At 38.1% G+C, this 23,539-nt stretch overlaps 1 protein-coding gene and 1 non-coding gene across 2 annotated transcripts in view; one reads left to right on the top strand and one right to left on the bottom strand.

Annotated features, from left to right (window-relative positions):
- CASC5 (cancer susceptibility candidate 5) overlaps window positions 1-21,647 on the bottom strand; it is a 64,781-nt gene extending 43,134 nt beyond the window's left edge. Inside the window, exons 1-5 of the mRNA XM_010847951.1 lie at window positions 21,162-21,647; window positions 13,979-14,031; window positions 12,879-12,918; window positions 11,297-11,362; window positions 7,220-7,281 (exon numbers count right to left, since the gene is read on the bottom strand). Of these exons, the coding sequence (XP_010846253.1) occupies window positions 7,220-7,281; window positions 11,297-11,362; window positions 12,879-12,918; window positions 13,979-14,013 (203 nt within the window). The 5' untranslated portion in view covers window positions 14,014-14,031; window positions 21,162-21,647. The remainder of the gene's footprint in view (window positions 1-7,219; window positions 7,282-11,296; window positions 11,363-12,878; window positions 12,919-13,978; window positions 14,032-21,161) is intronic.
- A 104-nt stretch (window positions 21,648-21,751) lies between these two features.
- TRNAS-GCU lies at window positions 21,752-21,833 on the top strand. Its single transcript has one exon. It is a non-coding gene; the product is annotated as a tRNA-Ser (tRNA).
- Window positions 21,834-23,539: the final 1,706 nt, after the last annotated feature.

Genomic DNA, 23,539 nt, shown 5'->3' with positions numbered 1-23,539 from the left:
GACTTTTTCATTTTCATGCATTGGAGAAGTAAATGGCAACCCACTCCAGTGTTCTTGCCTGGAGAATCCCAGGGACAGGGGAGCCTGGTGGGCTGCTGTCTATGGGGTCGCACAGTCGGACAAGACTGAAGCGACTTAGCAGCAGCAGCAGTAGCAGGCCACAGTTATTCAGGGAGTATACAGAGAGTACAAATAGAATCTTTTAAGACATTCAATAATAGGTGTGTATATATTTACTGTGGAGGTAGATTCATTAGGTTTCATAGCCTGGTGCCTTTAAACATTCTGAATTATAACTAATAGTTCAGATTCATAACTAATAGTTCAGATTCCATGATCAGCAAGCCATATTTACAGTATAATTTATTTTCTTAGGTAGAATGCCTTTGAGGAATGTATTGATGTACTCATATAAGGGTTCTGATTCATTTGTTTCTCATGATATATTTAGTAGTGAAGTGAAGAAATGGTTAGTCACTCACTCGTGTCCGACTCTTTGCAATCCCATGGACTGTAGCCTGCCAGGCTTCTCTATTCACAGAATTCTCTAGGCAAGAATACTGGAGTGGGTAGCCATTCCCTTCTCCAGGGGATATTCCTGACCCAGGGATTGAACCCAGGTCTCCTGTAATGCAGGCAGATTCTTTACCATCTGAGCCACCAAGGAAGCCCATATTTAGTAGTAGCATTCTTATTTACAAACAAATCTCTAGTGAATCTCTTTAATACAAGCCCATTTCTAAAAGATCCACCCAGTTTGGTACAGGGGAAAAAAAAATAGTAGTCTGCAAAACCAAGTTCAGGATTTAGGAAGATAGTGGCAACTTCACCAAGGAATATACCACCAAGGGAAGCCTACTGGCAGGCAATAGCTAGCCTTCCCCAGTAATACCAAATCTTTTGTCTCTCCCACCCCCCACCCTTGGAATTCAATACATATAAAACATTGACAACTCATGTTTATCCATAAAGGCATTAATTGACTTACAGATAAAAGATAAACAGAAAAGAGCAATACAACAATTACAATTACTATGAGTCAACAACAACAAATTTATATTTCAGAAGACACCTACTGTTTGGAACTACTCAGTTAACAGAAAGATGTCACACAGTGTCTGCTAAGAGGGAACTCCCTACTTCACCCCTTACCAACATCTACTTACTCTTCCTCTAAGAAAAAGAAGAAAACATTTTCCCAGCAGCCCTACAACTGAAATCCTGGGCATCCTAGTGCAAAATCATGTTTTATGTGGCAACTGCAGAACTGAATTTCTTTAATCTGTCTGATCCTAAAGGTTTATTAAGGTAAAGAATTTGGAGGAGACAGAGGAACAAATGAGGAATGGGAAATAATGGAGATTAAAGCCCAGGACTTGCCTAGAAGATTTCTGGACATGAAAACAATCAAGTCTCATCCAAAACTGTTCAAATCCAAGGTTAAATTGATCTAGGAACTCATCTCACTATAGGCCAAGTCAAAGCAGTCTAAGTTATACAGAAAATAAATTTGAAGGTGGTGATATTAAATAGACAGTCTGTCTTTACAATAGCTAAAAAGAAAGCCTATTTATAGAAAAACAGCTACCCTGGAATACCACCACATCCCCTCCTCCTCCACAGAAATGTCTTGAAAATAACTGGTTCAGGAACACCCAACATATTCAATGATGAGGAAAAAGCATACAATCCAGAAAGACACCAAAGATTAAAAGAAAGCAAAGCATAATATACTTTATTAACATAAAAAAAATACTGAGAAAAATGTCCCGAAGATGATGAAAACTGTATGCACAGTTTGCTATGGATTTAAAAAGCATAACAAAGCAATCATCTCTCTGAAAGGCAGAAATGCAAGAACTCAAGGAAAAGATAAGAAGACAAAAAATGACACACAAATAGATGAAATTAATGAAAGAAGCAGAAGAAAAAATATAATCATCAACAGAAAGAAGGTGAAACTGGAAGAGTCAGAGTGAGTAAGTACTTTGGAAAATATGATAAAGAACAGAAAAATTTAACTAAACAAAGTAAAAGAAAATAAAAGGAATTAAGAGAGACTATAACACAGAAAAGCAAAGATTATAAACATTGTATTTATAAAGTATTGAGTCCCTAGTGAAAAGGCAAAAAGATATGACACTGAAAGATGAACTCCCCAGGTTGACAGGTGCCCAATATGCTACTGGAGAAGAATGGAGAAATCACTCCAGAAAGAAAGAAGACATGGAGCCAAAGCGAAAACAATGCCCAGTTGTGGATATGACTGGTGATGGACGTAAAGTCTGATGCTATAAAGAACAATATTGCATAGGAACCTGGAATGTTAGGTCCATGAATCAAGGTAAATTGGAAGTGGTCAAACAGGAGATGGCAAGTGTGAACATCAACGTTTTAGGAATCAGTGAACTAAAATTCACTGGAAGGGGTGAGTTTAATTCAGATGACCATTATATCTACTACTGTGGGCAAGAATCCCTTAGAAGAAATGGAGTAGCCATCATAGTTAACAAGAGTCCAAAATGTGGTACTTGGGTGCAATCTCAAAAATGATAGAGTCATCTCTGTTTGAAGGCAAACCATTCAATATCACAGTAATCCAAGTCTATGCCCTAACCACTAATGCCGAAGAAGCTGAATTTGAACAGTTCTACGATGACCTACAAGACCTTCTAGAACTAACACCTAAAAAAGATGTCCTTTTCATCATAGGGGACTGGAATGCAAAAGTAGGAAGTCAAGAGATACTTGGAGTAATAAGAAAGTTTGGGCTTGGAATACAAAATGAATCAGGGCAAAGGCTAACAGAGTTTTGCCAAGAGAATGCACTGGTCATAGCAAACACCCTCTTCCAACAACACAAGAAAAGACTCTACACATGGACATCACCAGATGGTCAATACCAAAATCAGATCGATTACATTCTTTGTGGCAGAAAATGGAGAAGCTCCATAGAGTCAAAAAAATAAGACCGGGAGCTGACTGTGGCTCAGATCATGAACTCCTTGCAAAATTCAGACTTAAACTGAAGAAAGTAGGGAAAACCACTAGGCTATTCAGGTATGACCTAAATCAAATCCTTTATGATTATACAGTGGAAGTGACAAACAGATTCAAGGAATTAGATTTGATAGAGCACCTGAAGAACTATGGAAGGAAGTTCGTGACATTGTATAGGAGGCGGTGATCAAGACCATCCCCAAGAAAAAGAAATGCAAAAAGGCAAAATGTTTGACTGAGGAGGCCTTACAAATAGCTGAGAAAAGAAGAGAAGCGAACGGCAAAAGAGAAAAGGAAAGATATATCCATCTGAATGCAGAGTTTCAAAGAATAGCAAAGAGAGATAAGAAAGCATTCCTCAGTGATCGTAAATATCTCTTCAAGAAAATTAGAGATACCAAGGGAACATTTCATGCAAAGATGGGCTCAATAAAGGACAGAAATGGTATGGACCTAACAGAAGCAGAAGATCTTAAGAAGAGGTGGCAAGAATACACAGAAGAACTATGCAAAAAAGATCTTCATGACCCAGATAACCACGATGGTGTGATCACTCACCTAGAGCCAGACATCCTGAAATTCGAAGTCAAGTGGGCCTTAGGAGCATCACTATGAACAAGGCTAGTGGAGGTGATGGAATTCCAGGTGAGCTATTTCAAGTCCTAAAAGATGATGCTGTGAAAGTGCTGCATTCAATGTGCCAGCAAATTTGGAAAACTCAGCAGTGGCCACAGGACTGGAAAAGATCAGTTTTCATTCCAATCCCAAAGAAAGGCAATGCCAAAGAATGTTCAAACTACTACACAACTGCACTCATCTCACATGCTAGCTCAAAATTCTCCAAGAGAGGCTTCAACAGTACATGAACGAGAACTTCCATATGTTCAAGCTATATTTGAAAAAGGCAGAGAAACCAGAGATCAAATTGTCAACATCTGTTGAATCATAAAAAAAGCAAGAGAGTTCCAGGAAAACATCTACTTCTGCTTTATTGACTACACCAAAGCCTTTGACTGTGTGGACCAAAACAAACTGTAAAATTCTTAAAGAGATGGAAACACCAGACCACCTTACCTGCCTCTTGAGCAATCTGTATGCAGGTCAGGAAGCAACAGTTAGAACTGGACATGGAACAATAGACTGGTTCCAAATAGGAAAAGGAAGTACGTCAAGGCTGTATATTGTTACCCTACTTATTTAACTTACATGTAGAGTACATCATGAGAAATGCCAGGCTGGATGAAGTACAAGCTGGAATCAAAATTGCAGGGAGAAACATCAATAACCTCAGATATACAGATGACACCACCCTTGTGGCAGAATGTAAAGAAGATAAAGAGCCTCTTGATGAAAGTGAAACAGGAGAGGGAAAAAGTTGGCTGAAAACTCAACATTCAGAAAAAGAAGATCATGGCATCTGGTCCCATCACTTCATGGCAAATAGATAGGGAAACACTGGAAACAGTGACAGACTTTATGTTGGGGGGCTCCAAAATCACTGCAGATGGTGATTGTAGCCGTGAAATTAAAAGACACTTGCTCCTTGAAAGAAAAGCTATGACCAAGCTAGACAGTATATTAAAAAGCAGAGACATTACATTGCCAACAAAGGTCTGTCTAGTCAAAGCTGTGGTTTTTCCAGTAGTCATATATGGATGTGAGAGTTAGACTATAGAGAAAGCTGAATGCTGAAGAATTGATGCTTTTGAACTGTGGTGTTGGAGAGGACTCTTGAGAGCCCTTTGGACTGCAAGGAGATCCAACCAGTCCATCCTAAAGGAAATCAGTCCTGAATATTCATTGAAATGACTGATGCTGAAACTGAACCTCCGACACTTTGGCCACCTGATTCGAAGAACTGACTCATTTGAAAAGACCCTGATGCTGGGAAAGATTGAAGGCAAAAGGAGAAGGGGACAACAGAGGATGAGATGGCTGGATGGCATCACCAACTGGATGGACATGAGTTTGAGCAAGCTCCAGGAGTTGGTGATGGACAGGGAAGCATGGCGTGCTGCAATCCATGGCGTCACAAAAGATCGTACACGACTGAGCGACTGAAGTGAACTGAATGAAATTTACATAATGGAATAGAAAAAATATTAAAAGGTTGATTCAAGATTCAAGACCCAAAGCAGTCAAAATGAAGATGCATTCTAGTAAAGTCAATAAACTTCAAAGATAGGAAATGAAAAGACTCTCCTCTGACTTGTTCATGGAAGCATTCAATGCTAAAAGAACAGAACCACATTAACAAGTTCTTTAAAGAGAAAGTGAACTGAAGATTTTATATTCAGCTAAATCGTCAAGTATAAAGCCTGTAACTAACAGTTTGAGTACCCAAGAACTCAGAGAGTATTGTTCAAATGAGCCCTCAAATATAAGGGAAAAAGCTTCAACCAACCAAGAGATAATTAGGGCAACTATTGTGACAGAACTGATATGAACAATTAAATATATATAATAGAACTGATACACAAATGTGACAGATTCCCTAACGTCAAATTCCCAGAGAGAGAGAGAGAGATACGAGAGAGAAAGAGAGAGGGAAAAAGAGACATGATAAACATTTCAAAAAAAAAAAATTAAGAAAGGAATGAGGATGGGGGAAAAATAAAAGGAAGAAGTAGGCTAACTACCTCATCCTTCATAAATACCAAAGGATATCATATAAAACAATGAAGTTTTAACTGAAGTTTAAGCATATTAAATAGTACAAGGAAGGGAGGGAACAGACTAACTTTACAATTGTTCATACATGGTCAAACAATACAAAAAGGTGTACCACAAATATGAAAGCAAAAATCTAGCAGAGACAGAAACCTTAACAGCAGGTCTAGGTAGAATCTGAATCAAAAAGCAATAAACAAAGCAAAGATGATTAGTTTGTAATGCCAGAAAGTACAATCTTGAATAAAGATCAACAATGATAATATGCACCAATGAACATAGAATAAACATGCACAGAGAAAACCTATTGGATAAAGAGTTAGAGTGGGATGCAGTATCAATTAGAGACTAATTTACCTCTCATAATTCATGGAAATTAGAGTGACTGAAACTATATAAGATTACAGAAGACCCAAATAATAAAAGGTAGAAAATGGATAGAATTGATATGCCAAATTCTACACTCCAATAGTCAAAATATTATCTTCTTTTCCAAGTACTTATGGATAATTCACAATAATTGACCATACATAAGATCACACAGAAAATGTCAATAAAAATCAAAATAATACAGATTAGCATTTTCTCACTACAATATAACTGAAAATGACCACAAAATGCCTTTACTAGATATGAATTTTAAAATTCTCAAATAACTCTTCAGTGAGGAAATACAAATATACTGATGAGCATCAAGAAAATAATCATAAAAATACTACATATAAGAATTACATTAAATTAATAACAGGGAGAAGTGACGTCTTTATGATATTAAATCTTTTTATTTAGGTACTTGTCTTCATTTGTACAATTCTTTTTTTTTTTTTTTGGCCACACCAGGGAATTCCCTGTACAATTCTTAACTTAGTATCCTTCAGTAATGTTTTATTCTTCATATGCTATTATTATTAAATTTATAGCAACAAAATATAAAGAAAAAAAGACATTTATCTTCTGATTATTATTATGTAGGAAATATATTCAAATTTTTATAACTCCGTTTTTTTTCTCTATTTTTGTTGTTTAGCACCTCAAAAAAATGTTAAATAACAGCAGTAAAACATAGTTGTTTTTCTTCTGGACTTTAGAGGGGATGCTTTCAGTGTTTCTTTTAAGCATGCTGCTCCTGCTTGCTGCTAAGTCGCTTCAGTCGTGTCCGACTCTGTGCAACCCCATAGATGGCAGCCCACCAGGCTCCCCCATCCCTGGGATTCTCCAGGCAAGAACACTGGAGTGGGTTCCCATTTCCTTCTCCAATGCATGAAAGTGAAAAGTGAAAGTGAAGTCCCTCAGTCGTGTCGGACTCTTTGTGAGCCCATGGACTGGAGCCTTCCAGGCTCCTCCGTCCATGGGATTTTCCAGGCAAGAATACTGGAGTGGGGTGCCATTGCCTTCTCCGTCTTTTAAGCATAACAGACTTTTAAATAACAATTTTCTAACGTTTATCTAATTGACACACCAATTATCCAAATCAGTTAGTACCAACATATTTGGTGTAACACACAAAAAAGTATTACCAGTAACATTTAAATTATTTTTTTCAACTTACTTTATAGTATCTGCAAAGCTCACTCGACGAGAGTTTTTCTTATTTCTCAAAGCATTGGGTTCCTAAGGGTAGAGAATATATGGTAAGATTCTTAATGAAACCACTAAGAAGTATGTTTCCAAGAGTATGATATGACAGACACCAGGTCTTATTTTAAATTAATGTGATATTATTAATTTTGATAATTTGATCCTTCAAAAAATTCCAATACAGAAGCACTTAACATGAATATGATTTTCAACGTGAATGATGATAAGCTCACTGACACAAACAACATATATTTAAGGAAGGTGATTATTGTCCTTAACCTTTTCTCTCTCCTTTAAATAAATGGTAATTTTGCTATCCAGTAGAAGAAAGACTGGAAACAAAACAAGTGATATATTACCTATCATGGTAACCTTACTATGCTGTTTTTAAGATTAAAAGAATTTTTTAAATTGTGGTAAAATACAATTAACATAAAATCACTTACAATTTTTCTAATTTTATTATGGTAAGAACTTGATGCGATCTACTCTCTTAACATATTTTTAAGTGTACAATACAATGTTGTTAACTATAGACATAGTGTTATACAGTGAATCTCTAGAATTCATTCACCATGTATAACCGAAACTTTATACCCATTGATTGGCAACTCTCCATTTCCCTCTCCTTTCAGTCTCTGATAACCACTCCCCCACTTTCTGATTCTATGAATTTGGCTCTTTTGGACATTGCACATAAGTGGAATCATGGAGTTTTTGTTCTTCTGTGACTATTTTACTTAACATACTCAAGCCTCTTTTAACTGTTTTTAAGTGTACGCTTCAGTACTGTTACATACATCTATATGGTTGTGTAACCAATCCCCAGAAATCTTTTCATCTTTCAAAACTGAAACTATACTCAACAAACAACTCCCTCATATGCCTCGACTTCCCCACAACCACAATTTTACTTTCTGTTTCTATGAATCTGACTAGTCCAGGTAATTCATAAAAGTATTTGTCTTTTGTGGCTTTTTTCTTTCTTTTAACATCATGTTCTCAAGGTTCATTCACATTGTAGTATGTATCAGAATTACCTTCTTAAGGCTGAATAATATTCCATTAATACCACCTTTTGTTTATCCATTCATCTGTCAATGGATTCTGGGTTGCTGCCACCTTTTGGCTACTGTGAATAACCCTGCTATGAACAGTGGTGTACATCTCTTCAAGACTCTGCTTTTAATTCTTTGGGGTATATACCCAGAAGTGGAATTGCTGAATCATATGGTAAATCTATTTTAGTTTCTGGAGGAATCATTATTTTCTATAGCCGGTGTACCCATTTTACATTCCCACCAATAGTACACAGTCAGTTCAGTTCAGTCGCTCAGTCGTGTCCGACTCTTTGCGACCCCGTGAATCACAGCACACCAGGCCTCCCTGTCCATCATCAACTCTCGGAGTTCACTCAAACTCACGTCCATCGAGTCAGTGATGCCATCCAGCCATTTCATCCTCTGTCGTCCCCTTCTCCTCCTGCCCCCAATCCCTCAGAGCATCAGACTCTTTTCCAATGAGTCAACTCTTCGCATGAGGTGGCCAAAGTACTGGAGTTTCAGCTTTAGCATCATTCCTTCCAAAGAACACCCAGGACTGATCTCCTTTACAATGAACTGGTTGGATCTCCTTGCAGTCCATGGGACTCAAGAGTCTTCTCCAACACCACATTTCAAAAGCATCAATTCTTCAGCGCTCAGCTTTCTTCACAGTCCAATTCTCACATCCATACATGACTACTGGAAAAACCATAGCCTTGACTAGACGGACCTTTGTTAGCAAAGTAATGTCTCTGCCTTTCAATATGCTATCCAGGTTGGTCATAACTTTCGTTCCAAGGAGTAAGCGTCTTTAAATTTCATGGCTGCAATCACCATCTGTAGTGATTTTGGAGCCCAGAAAAATAAAGTCTGACATTGTTTCCACTCTTTCCCCATCTATTTCCCATGAAGTGATGGGACCAGATGCCATGATCTTAGTTTTCTGAATGTTGAGCTTTAAGCCAACTTTTTCACTCTCCTCTTTCACCTTCAACAAGAGGCTTTTGAGTTCCTCTTCACTTTCTGCCATAAGGGTGGTGTCATCTGCATATCTGAGGTTATTGATATTTCTCCCGGCAATCTTGATTCCAGCTTGTGCTTCTTCCAGCCCAACGTTTCTCATGATGTACTCTGCATAGAAGTTAAATAAGCAGGGTGACAATATACAGCCTTGACATACTTCCTTTTCCTATTTGGAACCAGTCTGTTGTTCCATGTCCAGTTCTAACTGTTGCTTCCTGACCTGCATATAGGTTTCTCAAGAGTCAGGTGGTTCCAATTACTCTACATCCTAGCCAACTGTTGCTATTTTTTGTGTTTTTTTTTTTAACAGTAGCCATCCTAACAGATATGAATTCATATCTTACTGTGGTTTTGACTTGCATTTCCCTAATGATTAGTGATGCTGAACATATTTTCATTATACTATTTTTATTTTCCTTCATCTTCCTTAACAAGGACGAACATTTTTACTCATATCGATACCAAACACAAAACCAAATGAAATCCATAGAGAATTTTGCTTTCCTAATTCTGGATACCTGAGCATAAATTTTGTTACAAAGAATCAGGAATGTTCATCCTCTCTGTTAAGATCCTGGCAGACACTACAGGTGGCCTTGAGCTTAATAATGACAATAATATGGACATAATAAATACTACTATACTTCTTACCTTTTAAAAAACCCTGAAATTTGTGTGGTATATTAGAAAGAGCACTAAGGAGATTACAGCTCCAATCTGAAGTCTGCCACTAATTGTGTGGGGTTAGACAAACATTTAACCTCTCTGGACCTCCTATTTCTTATTTATAAAATTAAGGAATAAGATTCAAGATTACTATTGAGGTCCTGTTAGTTTTAAAGCTCTATGAATCTTTGAATACATTATTTACTCATTCAAACATTCATTAAACTAAAAAAAAAACCACACATACTAAATCTCACGCTGAGTGACAACAGAAGAATGGTAAAGCAAACAGTACAGTCCCTACTCTACTGGGGATTAATGGTAACACAGACATTAAAACAAAAATCTACACAAATATAAAATTCAAAATGCAGTGATACGAATAAAAACTACATTAAAAAATAATAATTTGGCCTGAGAATTATGGAAGATTTCTGTGAAGAAGTACATTTGAGATCTGAAGGATTAATTAGTAGTCAGATGAAGAGTTGAACAGAAGGAAAGCATTTGATTCAGATCATGTGCAAAGGCTTGATGTATTTGAGAAATAGAAAAATTTATTTATAGAGGCTAAAGTAGGGTAAGCACTCAGAATTAAATGGTCTCCAAAGCTATACACATTTCATCATTCAACAAAATGTACTGAAAGTGAATTATATACCACGTATAATACACTAAAAACACACACAACAAAGTTAATCTCAAGAGAGTTCTTAATTTATAATGGACATTAGTAAACAACTACAACAGAATATGTTAAGGGATGATTTTCTAAGAGAAGTGACACCAAAGCTGAGTCTTAGAGATCAAACAGGAATTATGCGGTAAAGAGGACTACAAATATGTGATAAACCAAGTATGATAAAATATTAACTGTAGAATCTAGGTAATGACTATATGAACATTCACTACAAAATTCTTTCTACTTTTCAGTGTGTTTCAAAAAATTTTTAATAAAATACTGGCAGGTAAATGAAGGATGAGGGACAAGCCATCTTAACAGAGGTAATATCACATATAAATACCCACAGCCTTGACAGTTCATGTCTGTTTGGGGAATGGTAAGCAATTCTAAATGGTGAGATACATGTATGAGAGTGGCAAGAAGTCTGGAAAAGTAAATAGGGGTTAAAAATCAAGAGTGCCAGCTTGCTCAAATGTTTGGATTATAACCTGAGGGCCATGGAATGCTTACTTATACATATTCAACTGAGAATCATTTATGGTGCTCTCCCTTCAATAGCTAGCAAATTTTCTACTTATTGAAAGTATCACTGAAAATAGTCATCTATGATGCATTTGTACCAGAGACTTACCTGAATAGTTTCATTCCCATTTCCACCTCTGAGGTCCTGAAGAGGACTCCTTGGGGGTTTCAATATCTAGAAGAGAAATATTCAAGAAAGTCTGCTATTATCTATTATTATTTCATGATATAACTTGAAATCACTTCAAGTTATATCATGATCAGAAAGGTAGAGAAGCTAAAATTCCTGTAGAAACCTCTAAAACACCACAAATTCATACTGCTTTGTACTCTGTGGCGGTTTTAAATATTTGGCTCCATTCCCTTCTCCTTGCCTCCATTTTCCAGTTATTTGCTTACTCTCATCCCATGTGGTCTGGGTAAAACTCTGCTTCAGCTCTAGGGTTCAACAGGTAACCTGGGGCCAAGATCAATCTGCACAAACATTCTTTCATCAATAGTGACTGGTTTGGGAATGAGGACTTGACCCATATCAAAATAACAGAGCCAACATGATTCAACCCTGAGTATTCTGGGTTTATTTATTTATTTTTTAATCCTGGGGAAACAGACACTATTTTTTATGTAGAACTGGAACCTGGAAGTTGGGTGAGCTAGCTGTACAGTAGTAATAATAATAATAGAGAGAGAGAGCTGTTCACTACCCAGAGGAAGAGATTAGAGTATAAAAATGAAAGGAAATCAAGTACTAATTGGGTCCAGTACTTTCACCATAAGTGTCCTTGCACAGACATCTGTCCTACAAACATTTCTGCTGCATAACTAATTGACCAGAAGGCAATTTTGCTATAAAAGATAAAAGAGGGACATTAAAAAGGACATAATGAAACATGAGAAATGAATAACAAAGTTAAAGACTTTATTGCAAAATACAGAATACTTGAATACATTTAAAATGTGTGTAAATTCATGGCAATACTGCATAAATAACTGATTTTATTTTGTGGGTTGTACCTAAGCACTTGCCTTTTATCTTTCGCTCATAGTACATTTAATACATTAAAAAAAATTTATTGATTCATACTTTTCATTTGGCATCGTAGTTTTTCACTAAAATTTCTTCTACTAAGATAGGTTATCAGTTTTCAAACACTAGGATACATATTTGTAATTGAGTTTTGTATTGCGTTATAAAACCCTTCCACAATGATAATACTGCTGCCAATTAGTAATGGGGCAAAAGTGCTTGCGGCAAAGATTCTTACGGCGAAAGCATCACAGAACCACTGGTGCTATTGCTGGAACCCCTTGTCAGTTAACTTGTGCCTAATATCATCCCTATCTTTGGATTTTTTTCAATTTCATAACTCAAAAAGTTTTGTGCTTAAATAGATTTTAGCTGGATTATTTTGTGTTTTGCTGCAGCTCTGTACAATAGTTTTTATATATTTTTAAACAGATTTATTAAAGAATAATTTACACAGAACACAACGAATTAAATTACCGTGAAATCCATAAAATAGGAATTTTAGTATATCTACAGAATTGTGTTATCAGGTTAAATACTTGAGTCTTTATCCAGAGAGTAATAGAAGCCAGCAGGGTTGGGATGATGATGCTATTCAAAATTACTGTGGTATATAGTCATCAATCAATAAAAGGTAACAATAGCTCAAATAAGTGTTTCTTACTGAAGAATGTCGTCTTCCAACAGGTCTCTCCACATTGCCACTGAAAAAGGGAAAAAATTTTACATACACAGTGGTAAAAGACTGAATTCTAAAACCCATCATTATAATATCTCTTCCATGCTTATAAATCAGTCATCATTTTCACTTAATAAACTTTATAGTACAAGACTTAAATTCAGTATTTAGGAAGTCAGCATTTTAAAATACATACGGTATATCATACAACTATTTCCTGAAAAACAATCAGTACAACATAGTTTACCATATTGATATAAGTACGATTATAAGATAAATGGACTAAAAAAAAAAAAAACCAATAAGAAAGGTAATTCCCTGGTGGTCCAGTGGTCAGGGCTCTGAGCTTCCAGGGTAGGGGGCATGGGTTCAATCCCTGGTCAGGGAACTAAGATTCTATAAGCAGCAGTATGGGCTAAAAAAAACCCAAAAGATAAATGGATCATAAATCAAAAGCCTCTAGCTCTGGTTTTACTACTGTGTGATTTTTTAGACCAGGCTTTGAATACTGAAAAAGCCAAACAGATAATTTAGCAGATGTTAAGAAAAATAGGTGGTGTTGAGACTACAGAGAATTCCTTCCTGCCTGGTTTGATCATTACAGCTACTATGTACTTCACTAGGCTAGTTGTTGCCAAGCAAGAATATGAGCCCAGTGTCGTAACACTTGATTTTTCAGAAAAAACTGAAAATCTAACTGTTGTATGAAACTTTGGCAACTAGTTCAAAAATTAAAAAACAACGTTTAAACAATATTTTTCTTTGTCATATATACATATGCCTATAGGCTGTAAACAGTTGCTAGTTTGTGATGCCAACTTTAGACAAATCATTTCCTTGGGCCTCAATTTTCTCATCCTTAAATTGAAGAGATGGGAGGCAGTCTCTAAATCCGTCTCAATTTTGATTCTAGACGAGTTTATACAAAGATATGACAAGAAGTGCCGTGATTCTGTAACATTTACTTCTTTTCCCTGGAACAGATTGGGAAAACATTTCAGAAGTTATCCATATGTCTTACTGATTAGAAAAATATCTTTCTCTGATAAGGAGTTAATGTTTTTAGCTGCATTTCAAGAACTTACTTTTCGTCATTAGCCTCTGAAGATATCCCATCCATTTTTGAAGAAAAACTTTTCTGTAACAAATATACAATAAGAGAAAAGGTGAGAAAAAAGGAGGAGAAACTGTAATGAATGAAGAGATTAAGAACAGAATTGTGATTTTAGGATTACTTTCTGTGAGAGGGCCAAAAAAGGGAGGAAAGAAGGAAAAATTTTCATTACAGGAATATGAAATATGAAAAATTTTGAGGACTTTACACTGCTCTAATTACCACTCTTGGAAAATTCTCATATTCAAGATGAAATCAGTGACCAATACTGATTGGGATGATATGGACTTTATTGCTTCAAATAAAAAACTGTCCTAGTTTATAGAAGTTTATGGATTACATAATAATTCAATCTCAAAATGTAGTCAATCAGCCATCAAAATACAGCTTAATAAAATCTGCACAAAATGAATATTTATCTCATGAAAATTTAACTTTACTCAGAAAAAAAAAAAATTAAGACATAAAAATAACCCTGTAAACACTGTAATTGGGACTACCCTGGTGGTGGGTGAATAAGATCTGTCTGCCAATGCAAGGGTCACGGGTTTAATCTCTGGTCCAGGAAAACTGCACATGCCACTGAGCAACTAAGCCCATGCGCCACAACCACTGAAGCCCAGGCACTCTAGGGCCTGCAAGCTGCAACTACTAAAGCCCGTGAGCTTAGAGCCTGTGCTCTGCAACAAGAGAAGCCATCGCAATGGGAAGCCCATGCATCGTAATGAAGAAAAGCTCCCATTCACCTCGCAAAGCAACTAAGACCAGTGCAGCCAAAAAATCAATCGAAAAATTATATTAAAAAAAAAATGTATTTGATTATGCTTACAATCCCACTCAGTGAGTATCTATCTGTCTTGGAAAGAGTGTGCAAAAGAAGCATAACCTGAAGTTTCTTTAGTTGGTCTTAGCTCCTACCTCGGAGAAGGCAATGGCAACCCACTCCAGTACTCTTGCCTGGAAAATCCCATGGACGGAGGAGCCTGGTGGGCTGCAGTCCACGCGGTCACACAAAGTCGGACACGACTGAGCGACTTCACTTTCACTTTTCACTTTCATGCATTGGAGAAGGAAATGGCAACCCACTCCAGTGTTTTTGCCTGGAGAATTCCAGGGACAGGGGAGCCTGGTGGGCTGCTGTCCATTGGGTCACACAGAGTCAGACACGACTGAAGCGACTTAGCAGAAGCAGCAGCAGCATAGATATATAAGGCAATGGGAATCACCTAGAATTTGATCTCTGACTCTCCTTTTGTCCTCCATCACTTTCTCAGCCTGTTTATCCATTTTTCTGGTTTTACTTATCTCTTGTTCACAGATTATAGCCATATCTACTTAAAATAATATTTTTAATTTAAAGTTTTAAGATAGTACATACTATCCTCTTTCCCAAAAGCAACTACCTCCACTACTTTAATTATTTTGTTTTAAAGAAAACTCTCTTAACTGCAATCATCTCCATCTCATACACAGACACTCCATATCCAGATATATACAGTACAACAAAGTAAATATTACATGCTAATTTTACTACAAAAAATATAAGATCCTAAAAAAAAAAACAGCAAAAAGGAGCAATTTGTGAAAAGAAGAATGTGTTATGGTCACATTGCTTATATTCCAGAAATGCAAAATTGGTTCAACATTAGAAAATCATTTTTACAATTTACTATCCTAACAGATTAAAAGGGAAAAATCATAAATTATCTCAACAGATTAAAAAAAGTTTGATGATTTTTAACATCCTTTCAAATTAAAAAAAATTAGCAAACTAGGAATAGAAAGTAAATTCCTTAATCTAACAAACAGTATCTATTTGAAAAGCAGCAAACATCAACTTAACAGCAAAACTGAAAACTTTTCAAGATCAACCAAGTATGATAGCTGTTTGCACTTCTATTCAATCTAGCACTAAGTCTTAGTGATTCTATATCCAATATATATCCCAAATTCATTCCCTTCTATCTTCACCACCATAATTCAAGCTGCCCTCATCTCTCAAGTAGAATATTACAATTTCCATCTCATTGGTCTCCCTACTTCCACTCTTATCCCCCTGAAGTCCTTTCTCCACATAGTAGGCAGTTATGTTCTTAAACATAAATCATCTTTAAGACATTCCCTATGTAAAACCCCTTAAAAGCTTACCATTGTACTGAAAATAAACTCTTTACCAGGACCTACAAAGCTTTACAAGATCTGGATCCTGCTTGCCTCTCAGACTTCATACTTAAATCTCATACCACTGTTTCTCTCTCTGTGCTAGACACATTGGCATTTCTATTCCTGCACAAACAAAGCTCTTTCCCAAGTCTTCAAATTTTTATTTGCTATTATTTCTTGGCAAGAAAGTCAAGAAAAGTACAATTTGTATCACTGTGTATGTCTCCTTTGTAGCATTACCACAACTGTAATTTAAGTCTGTTATGTAAATTAATTATCCCTTTTATCTTCCCAAACTAACTGATGGAAGAAATTTTGACATATTGAAGTATGGTGAAGCCATTGTCATCAAGCCAGATTACACATGATTTGGCTTGAACTTTATTCTAATTAGAACAGCCAGTATTAAAGCTTATCTAAAATACACTATACATGTGCTTTAGCCATTAAAGAAGAGGGTACACTGTCCAGAAGTAAAGTATGTCTGTTTTGAAGATAGACATAAAAGCCTCCCTTTCTGGGATGTCAGTGCTAGTACTCCTTTGATGATAAGGCTCCATTCCCAAGCTCCAAAAACATAATGACCGGCTGTGTATGTGTTAATATTTCTTTAAGAAACATTGAAGGAAGGTACCCTTGTTATATTTGATGTTCTTTGTTCTGACAAGATATAAAGCTGCACTGAAAATCATGCTTCTCCGGAATAGTTCTTCAGAACTGAAAGGCGGTCTCCCAGGCTATACTTCTTAGTTTGGCTCAAATAAACTCTCTTCTGTTCTTATTTATAGATTGACTAGTATTTGCATCAACATATCCTTGCCTAAACAGTAAACTCCATGAGAATAGGGCTGGTGTCTCTTACGTTTACTGTCACATTTTAAGAATTTGGCACAGTGCTTAGTAAATAATATGAGCTCAATAAACTCAATGCCTTCCATATTTTTTTCTCCTTTTAGAAATATTTTCAAGTCCGTATTCAAAATTCACAGATAAAACTTAAAGTACTATCAAACTTGTTGCTCAGTCACCAAGTTGTGTCCAACTCTTCACAACACCATGGACTGCAGCACACAAGGCTTCCCTGTCCCTCACCACCTCCCAGAGTTTGCCCAAGTTCATGTCCAGTGAATCAGTGATGTCATTCAACCATCTCATCCTTTGTCAGCCTCTTCCCCTTCTGCCTTCAATCTTTCCCAGCATCAGGGTCTTTTCCAATGAATCACCTCTTCGCATCAGGTAGTCAAAGTATCAGAGCTTCAGCATCAGTCCTTCCGAAGAGTATTCAGGGTTGATTTCCTTAAAAATCGACTGGTTTGATCTCTTTGCTTTCCAAGGAACTGTCAAGAGTGCCACGGTTCAAAATCATCAATTGTGTGGCACTCTGCCTTCTTTATTGTGCAGTTCTACATCTGGACTTCCCTGGTGGCTCAGACGGTAAAGCGTTTGTCTATAATGTGGGAGACCTGGGTTCAAGCCCTGGGTTAGGAAGATCCCCTGGAGAAGGAAATGGCAATCCACTCAAGTACTATTGCCTGGAAAATCCCATGGACAGAGGAGCCTGGTAGGCTACAGTCTATGGGGTCACAAAGAGTCAGACACAACTGAGTGACTTCACTTTCACTTTCTACATCTGTACATGACTACTGGAAAAACCATAGCCTTGAGTCATCTAAACATATTCATTGTTTGAAACAGTCATTGTGCATAAGCCCTGTCTCTCTGCCAGACTTAGTTAGCACTTAAGTGATAAAGAGTTGAAGCTTACTGATGTCCTCTTTTAAAAATACTCTATTTATTACATATCTGTAAGTTCCACTTCCAACAGAAATAGACTGCAGACTCTCACATTAAGCCTCATGTGTAAAATGCTGTTATGGTTGAACTTTTGATCATCATCACATTCATTGATTATTAATTGGTTCCAAAACTGTGCACCAGGCACGTAAGGAGGGGTGCTACAGCATACTCACAAAGGGGTTCTGGAATATTTTAAATTTCTGAGAGAAACAATTCTCAACATCTATCTACTGCTAGTTCAAAAGAGTACCCATTGACCTTACACTAGTTTTGGTTACATATTATTGCAAAGCTGGATTTTTGGCAGTTGCTGTGATATAAAGCAAGTACTTTTGATCAATGTGGCCCCAGAAATGAGCATGGCAGTATCCGATTCCAAGATCTGAAAGTTGCATAGTGTTCAACATGAAATGGAGAAGGACACTATGAACCTTGTTCCTCATGTTCTCCACCTGCCTTTTGTCTATGGAAAAACTTTACCCAAAGAATAAGCATAATCAGAGAAGTGAGAAAATGCAGATACAAAGGAAAACAGCCAAAGAGACCACATAATAATAGTTTAGTCATCAAGCATAGTAAAGGACCTTTAGTTCCTTCTCAAGGGCTATAGATATTATTCTGGGCCATATCCTGTGAGCTCTTAAAGATACTGAAACCCCCACCAGGTGGAAGAAGTGAACTACACGATGACTAGACTGTAGCCATGACATAAGCTGCCACTGTTCAGAGAATTAGTCTCAAAGAAACGGGAACAAGCCCATCCTAGAACTGAAGATCAACTGTATTTAAAACAATCAAGATGATGTTGGTCAGACCACCACATGATCAATTTCAAGATGACTGTCAGAGCTGACTGTGCTGTTTCTGCATGTAGCCTCTCCCTTTAAAATCTGTTGCCCACTGATCATCAGTGGGGGAGAGTTGGGCTTTGAACAGAAGTCTGCCCTCCTAGCCTGTTGCCAGCATCCAAAAAGAAGCAAACTTTGCTTTCCACCAACCTTGCCTCTTTATTGACTTTTGAGCGGTAAGCAGTTGGACCCCATTTTCAGCTATAACAGGTGCACATATCCAATCAAATAATTGCGATTATTTAAGAACAAAATAAAATATCTTTTCATTCAGTTTATGTATATATCGATAATCTCAGATATTCAGATGACACCACCCTTATGGCAGAAAGTGAAGAGGAGCTAAAGAGCCTCTGGATGAAAGTGAAAGAGGAGAGGGAAAAAGCTGGCTTAAAACTCAACATCCAAAAAACTAAGATTATGGCACCCGATCCCATCACTTCATGGCAAATAGATGGGGAAACAATGGAAATAGTGACAGATTTTATTTCCTTGGGCTCCAAAATCACTGCGGACAGTGACTGCAGCCATGAAATTAAGACGCTTGCTCTTTGCAAGAAAAGCTATGACAAACCTAGACAGTGTAATAAAAAGCAGAGACATTACTTTGCCGACAAAGGTCCACATAGTCAAAGCTATGGTTTTTCCAGTAGTCATGTATGGATGTGAGAGTTGGACTATAAAGAAAGCTGAGCGCCAAAGAATTGATGCTTCTGAACTGTGGTGTTGGAGAAGACTCTTGAGAGTCCTTTGGAAAGCAAGGAGATCAAACCAGTCCATCCTAAAGGAAATCAACCTTGAATATTCATTGGAAGGATTGGTGCTGAGGCTGAAGTTCCAATACTTTGGCCACCTGATGCAAAGAGCCCACTCATTGGAAAAGACCCTGACGCTGAGAAAGATGATTGGATGGCATCACCGATTCAATGGACATGACTTTGAGCAAGCTCTGGGAAATGGTGAAAGACAGGGAAGGCTGGCTTGCTGCAGTCCATGGGCTCTCAAAGAGTCAGACACGACTGAGCCACTGAACAACAGTTAATATATTTCATAGTGTCCAGTGATATAGACTCTAGACCTGTGCTATATCAGATAATTTAAATTTAATTAAAATGCAATAAAATTTAAAATACCATTCTTGTCACAATTAGCCACACTGTAGGTGCTCAACAGTCATATGAGATTAATGAGTACCGTGCTGAGCAATGCAGAAATTAAACATTACCATTAACACTGGAAGTTTTATTGGTCAGCACTGTCCTACTACCAATATCTAGGGTATCTTTTACTGTCTCTTACTTAGCATCAAACACATCATTAATATTACCACTCCAAGTATTTTTCATTCAGTTTACATCTACTTGTCACCTTGTAAAAATTTCCAGCCATTTCACGTTGTCAAGAAAAATCATATCACTTGGAACGCAACCTTTACAGTACGTTAAATTCACATTTCAAATCATTCTTTCCTTCAAGTTCCACCTCAAATACCACTTTCTCCAAGAAGCCTCCTCTAGTCTCCATTGCCAAAAAGCATTAAATAAGCTGGTCTGTGTTCCCACATTCCTTTAGAATGTCCTGTAATCCTTTACAGTCTTGCTTTATAGTTATCTGTGTATATCAATTCCTTCCCGTTCTGGACTGTAAATTCTAGATGAGGGACTGAATCATCTGCTCCCTGCCCGAGCACAAGACAAGGAATCCAATACAGATCTGAGGAATTAGACTGATCCAATTCAACTGAAAACTTCAATCTTCATACCTAAAGTAAGCTCTGCTTTGGTCTTCTCTGTCATACCTCTATAAACCTATCTTTAAAATTCCAATCGACAAAACATATATTTTTAGAACTTTTTTCTGAAACTCTACTATTGAGACAAACAGCAAGAAAAGACTCCTTAACTCTGGCTTAATAATGCACCGAGGATTTTTAAAAAACTTATTTGTGGCGTACTAATACTGGCTTTATTTATGTTATTACATCCGCAGAAGAGTCAAAATCTGCTCAGTGCCGCTAGCACTCAGATCAGACACTGTAAATAAACCATAAACCGAGAGTTTAAAATCACATTTCTGTCACTTCATTTATAGCTAAGAAAAGACTGAGTAAGAAATGCAAACACCCGTGAGTTCCCCAAAGAAGGGAAAAGGAGGTAGGTGCTAGGGAGTCCTGGAGCCCTGACAGAAGATGGCGGGGCGGGACGCGGAGAGAGCCGCGGGCCAGCGACCCAGGGCCGCTCGTGGGGCCCAGGTGTGGATGGAGACTGCTAGCGGGGCGAGAGGCGGCCCAAGTGCAGGCCGAGGTGAGAGAAGAGCGAGTCCTGCACCGGGGGAGGGCGTCCGTACCTGAGCCCAGCGAGTGCTGAGGCAGCCTGGCAGTAGGCGCGTCCCTCTCCTCCCAGCGTGGGGCCTTGAGTCCGCTCTAACAAAACCTAAATCCCGCGGGCGAAGACCAGGACGAAAGTTACTCGCCGCGACCCAACGGCTTCACAAATTCTCCTCAGACTTGTTTGTGGTCCGCACGCTCCTCACATAGCTCACCCCCACCCCTTCACAAGTCTCCTCACAACGCCCAGAGGACCTCTGTAAAGCATTCAAATCTAACCGCCTAGCGGAAGCGCAGGCGCAAAGCCGCTCAACGCGTCGGCCCCGCCCCTTAGGCGGCAGACCCTCCCTAAGATTACTTCAATCAAAATTTTTTCCCAGTTTGTATGCCAATTTTATTTCTTTCAAGGTTATCTCATTTTCTACGGAATTCTCCTTTATTCCTCCCCACTGCAGATTCCTCACTGCATGGGAGCGGCCATCTTCTTTTTATTTCTTGCTGTAAAAAAGATCGGAGCTTTGCTTCCGTACAAAATGGCGGCTCCCATTCCATTGCGTCACATCCCCCTAGTTTTACTCCCTATAGCTACCAGGAAGGAGTAGGCTTCTGGGACGAGGTGGCCGAGTGGTTAAGGCGATGGACTGCTAATCCATTGTGCTCTGCACGCGTGGGTTCGAATCCCATCCTCGTCGGATGTAGGTTTTATTTTTTTCGCCACTGATTTGAACCGATGACGGTAAATTTCCTTGCGGAATGGAAAGAGTTGCTTATTCATTGCAAGTATGATTTACTAGTCGACTTTGAAACCTCCGGTTTGACTCTTGAAAGACAGCTTTTGGAGCACTCTGATCTCACGTATAAAGAAAAAGGGAAAGAGACATTTTCTGGGAATCAGAGTTAAATAATGCGTTTAGTGTATTTCTAATGTAGCAAAAAACAGTGCATAGAATCCCACGATTATCGCTATTTACATATGTTCTAGTGGTGGTCTGCTCAGTAGTAATTAACCGAGCTCCTGATTGAGGAACTTCGGTTATTGTGGACTCTAACCCCAGCGTTTTTCATACCTGTCGTTACTATGAAAAAGCAGATTTTACTTCAAAAGCTACCGTGAGACTCAGTGTTCAGGGTTCTCTTTCAGTCCCCAGAAGGCTGCAGGTGCTTCAAGAAAAGTACTCAACGTTAAAAAAAGATGTTGACAGCACTTGGAAACTTGGTAGTTATCTATAAGTCAGAGAGGTGAAGACATAGCTGCCTTCCCAGAGGAGAAAGTTTTAATTCTTCTCTTGGATTTAAGCAGAGAGGGAGTAGAAAAAGAATAGAGATTCTCCTCCTGGAGGGTCATCAGGCAGTCTTTCAACTACATTTAACCACCGTCATTTATCCAGTATTTATCTATAGGCACCACAATGAATTACAGCACTTTAATTCACAATAACCCTGTAATCACGACAGACATGTTTATTATTCCATTTTACAGATGAGGACACTAAAAGATAAACTTGTCCAAGGTTATACAGCTTTTGTAATTCCAGAAAAGGCATTTAAGTCTATCAAACTCTGGTGGCCCTTATCCGCCACCCTATATGGTGCTGCTGCTGCTGCTGCTAAGTCGATTCAGTCGTGTCCGACTCTGTGCGACCCCATAGAGGGCAGCCCACTAGGCTCCTCTGTCCCTGCGATTCTCCAGGCAAGAATACTGGAATGGGTTGCCAAGTCGCTCAGTCGTGCCTGACTCTAAGCGACCCCATGGACTGCAGCCTACCAGGCTCCTCCGTCCATGGGATTTTCCAGGCAAGAGTACTGGAGTGGGGTGCCATTGCCTTCTCCTGGAAATTAGTAAAAAGCGCTCTTCAATCCTTTGCGGTCATGGTTTACACATTCTCTCCGCACTGAATGGTACCCCAGAACCTGACACTGGGCAGATACCTTCAGCCCTGAGAGTGGAAATCAGGCTCCAGTGACTCCTCCCACACCAATCCAAACCCCTTAGGAATGTAGATACCTCCCACAGCTGAGGGCTGAGGGTCACCCCAGCACTTTGCTTTCTAATCCATTCACCACCCTGTTGCTTGAAAGGATTTCAACCTGGGTTCCACACACTCCCAAGGGGTCCATGGATAGAACTGAATTGGTTATTTGGTTGGGAGAAAAAAATTGCAGCTTTATCTTCATTAATCTCTAATTGAAAACACTTCCTTCTATTAATAAAGGTAAGCAACAAAATACAGTACTATTAACCTTACCTGTGATTTTTGTCACCAACTGAAATAACAGATATTGTTGTATCATATTAGCAATATGCAATACTGCTATTGTTTTATGCTCATTACTGCTATAGTACTTCAATATACTGGTAGTTATTGGACCTATCATTAGATCTTGTAAACTTAAGCAT

This window comes from Bison bison, unplaced genomic scaffold (genome assembly GCF_000754665.1).
Source record: "Bison bison bison isolate TAMUID 2011002044 unplaced genomic scaffold, Bison_UMD1.0 scf7180017864259, whole genome shotgun sequence".
Taxonomy (NCBI): domain Eukaryota; kingdom Metazoa; phylum Chordata; class Mammalia; order Artiodactyla; family Bovidae; genus Bison; species Bison bison.
This window is presented reverse-complemented; position numbering and strand designations above follow the sequence as displayed.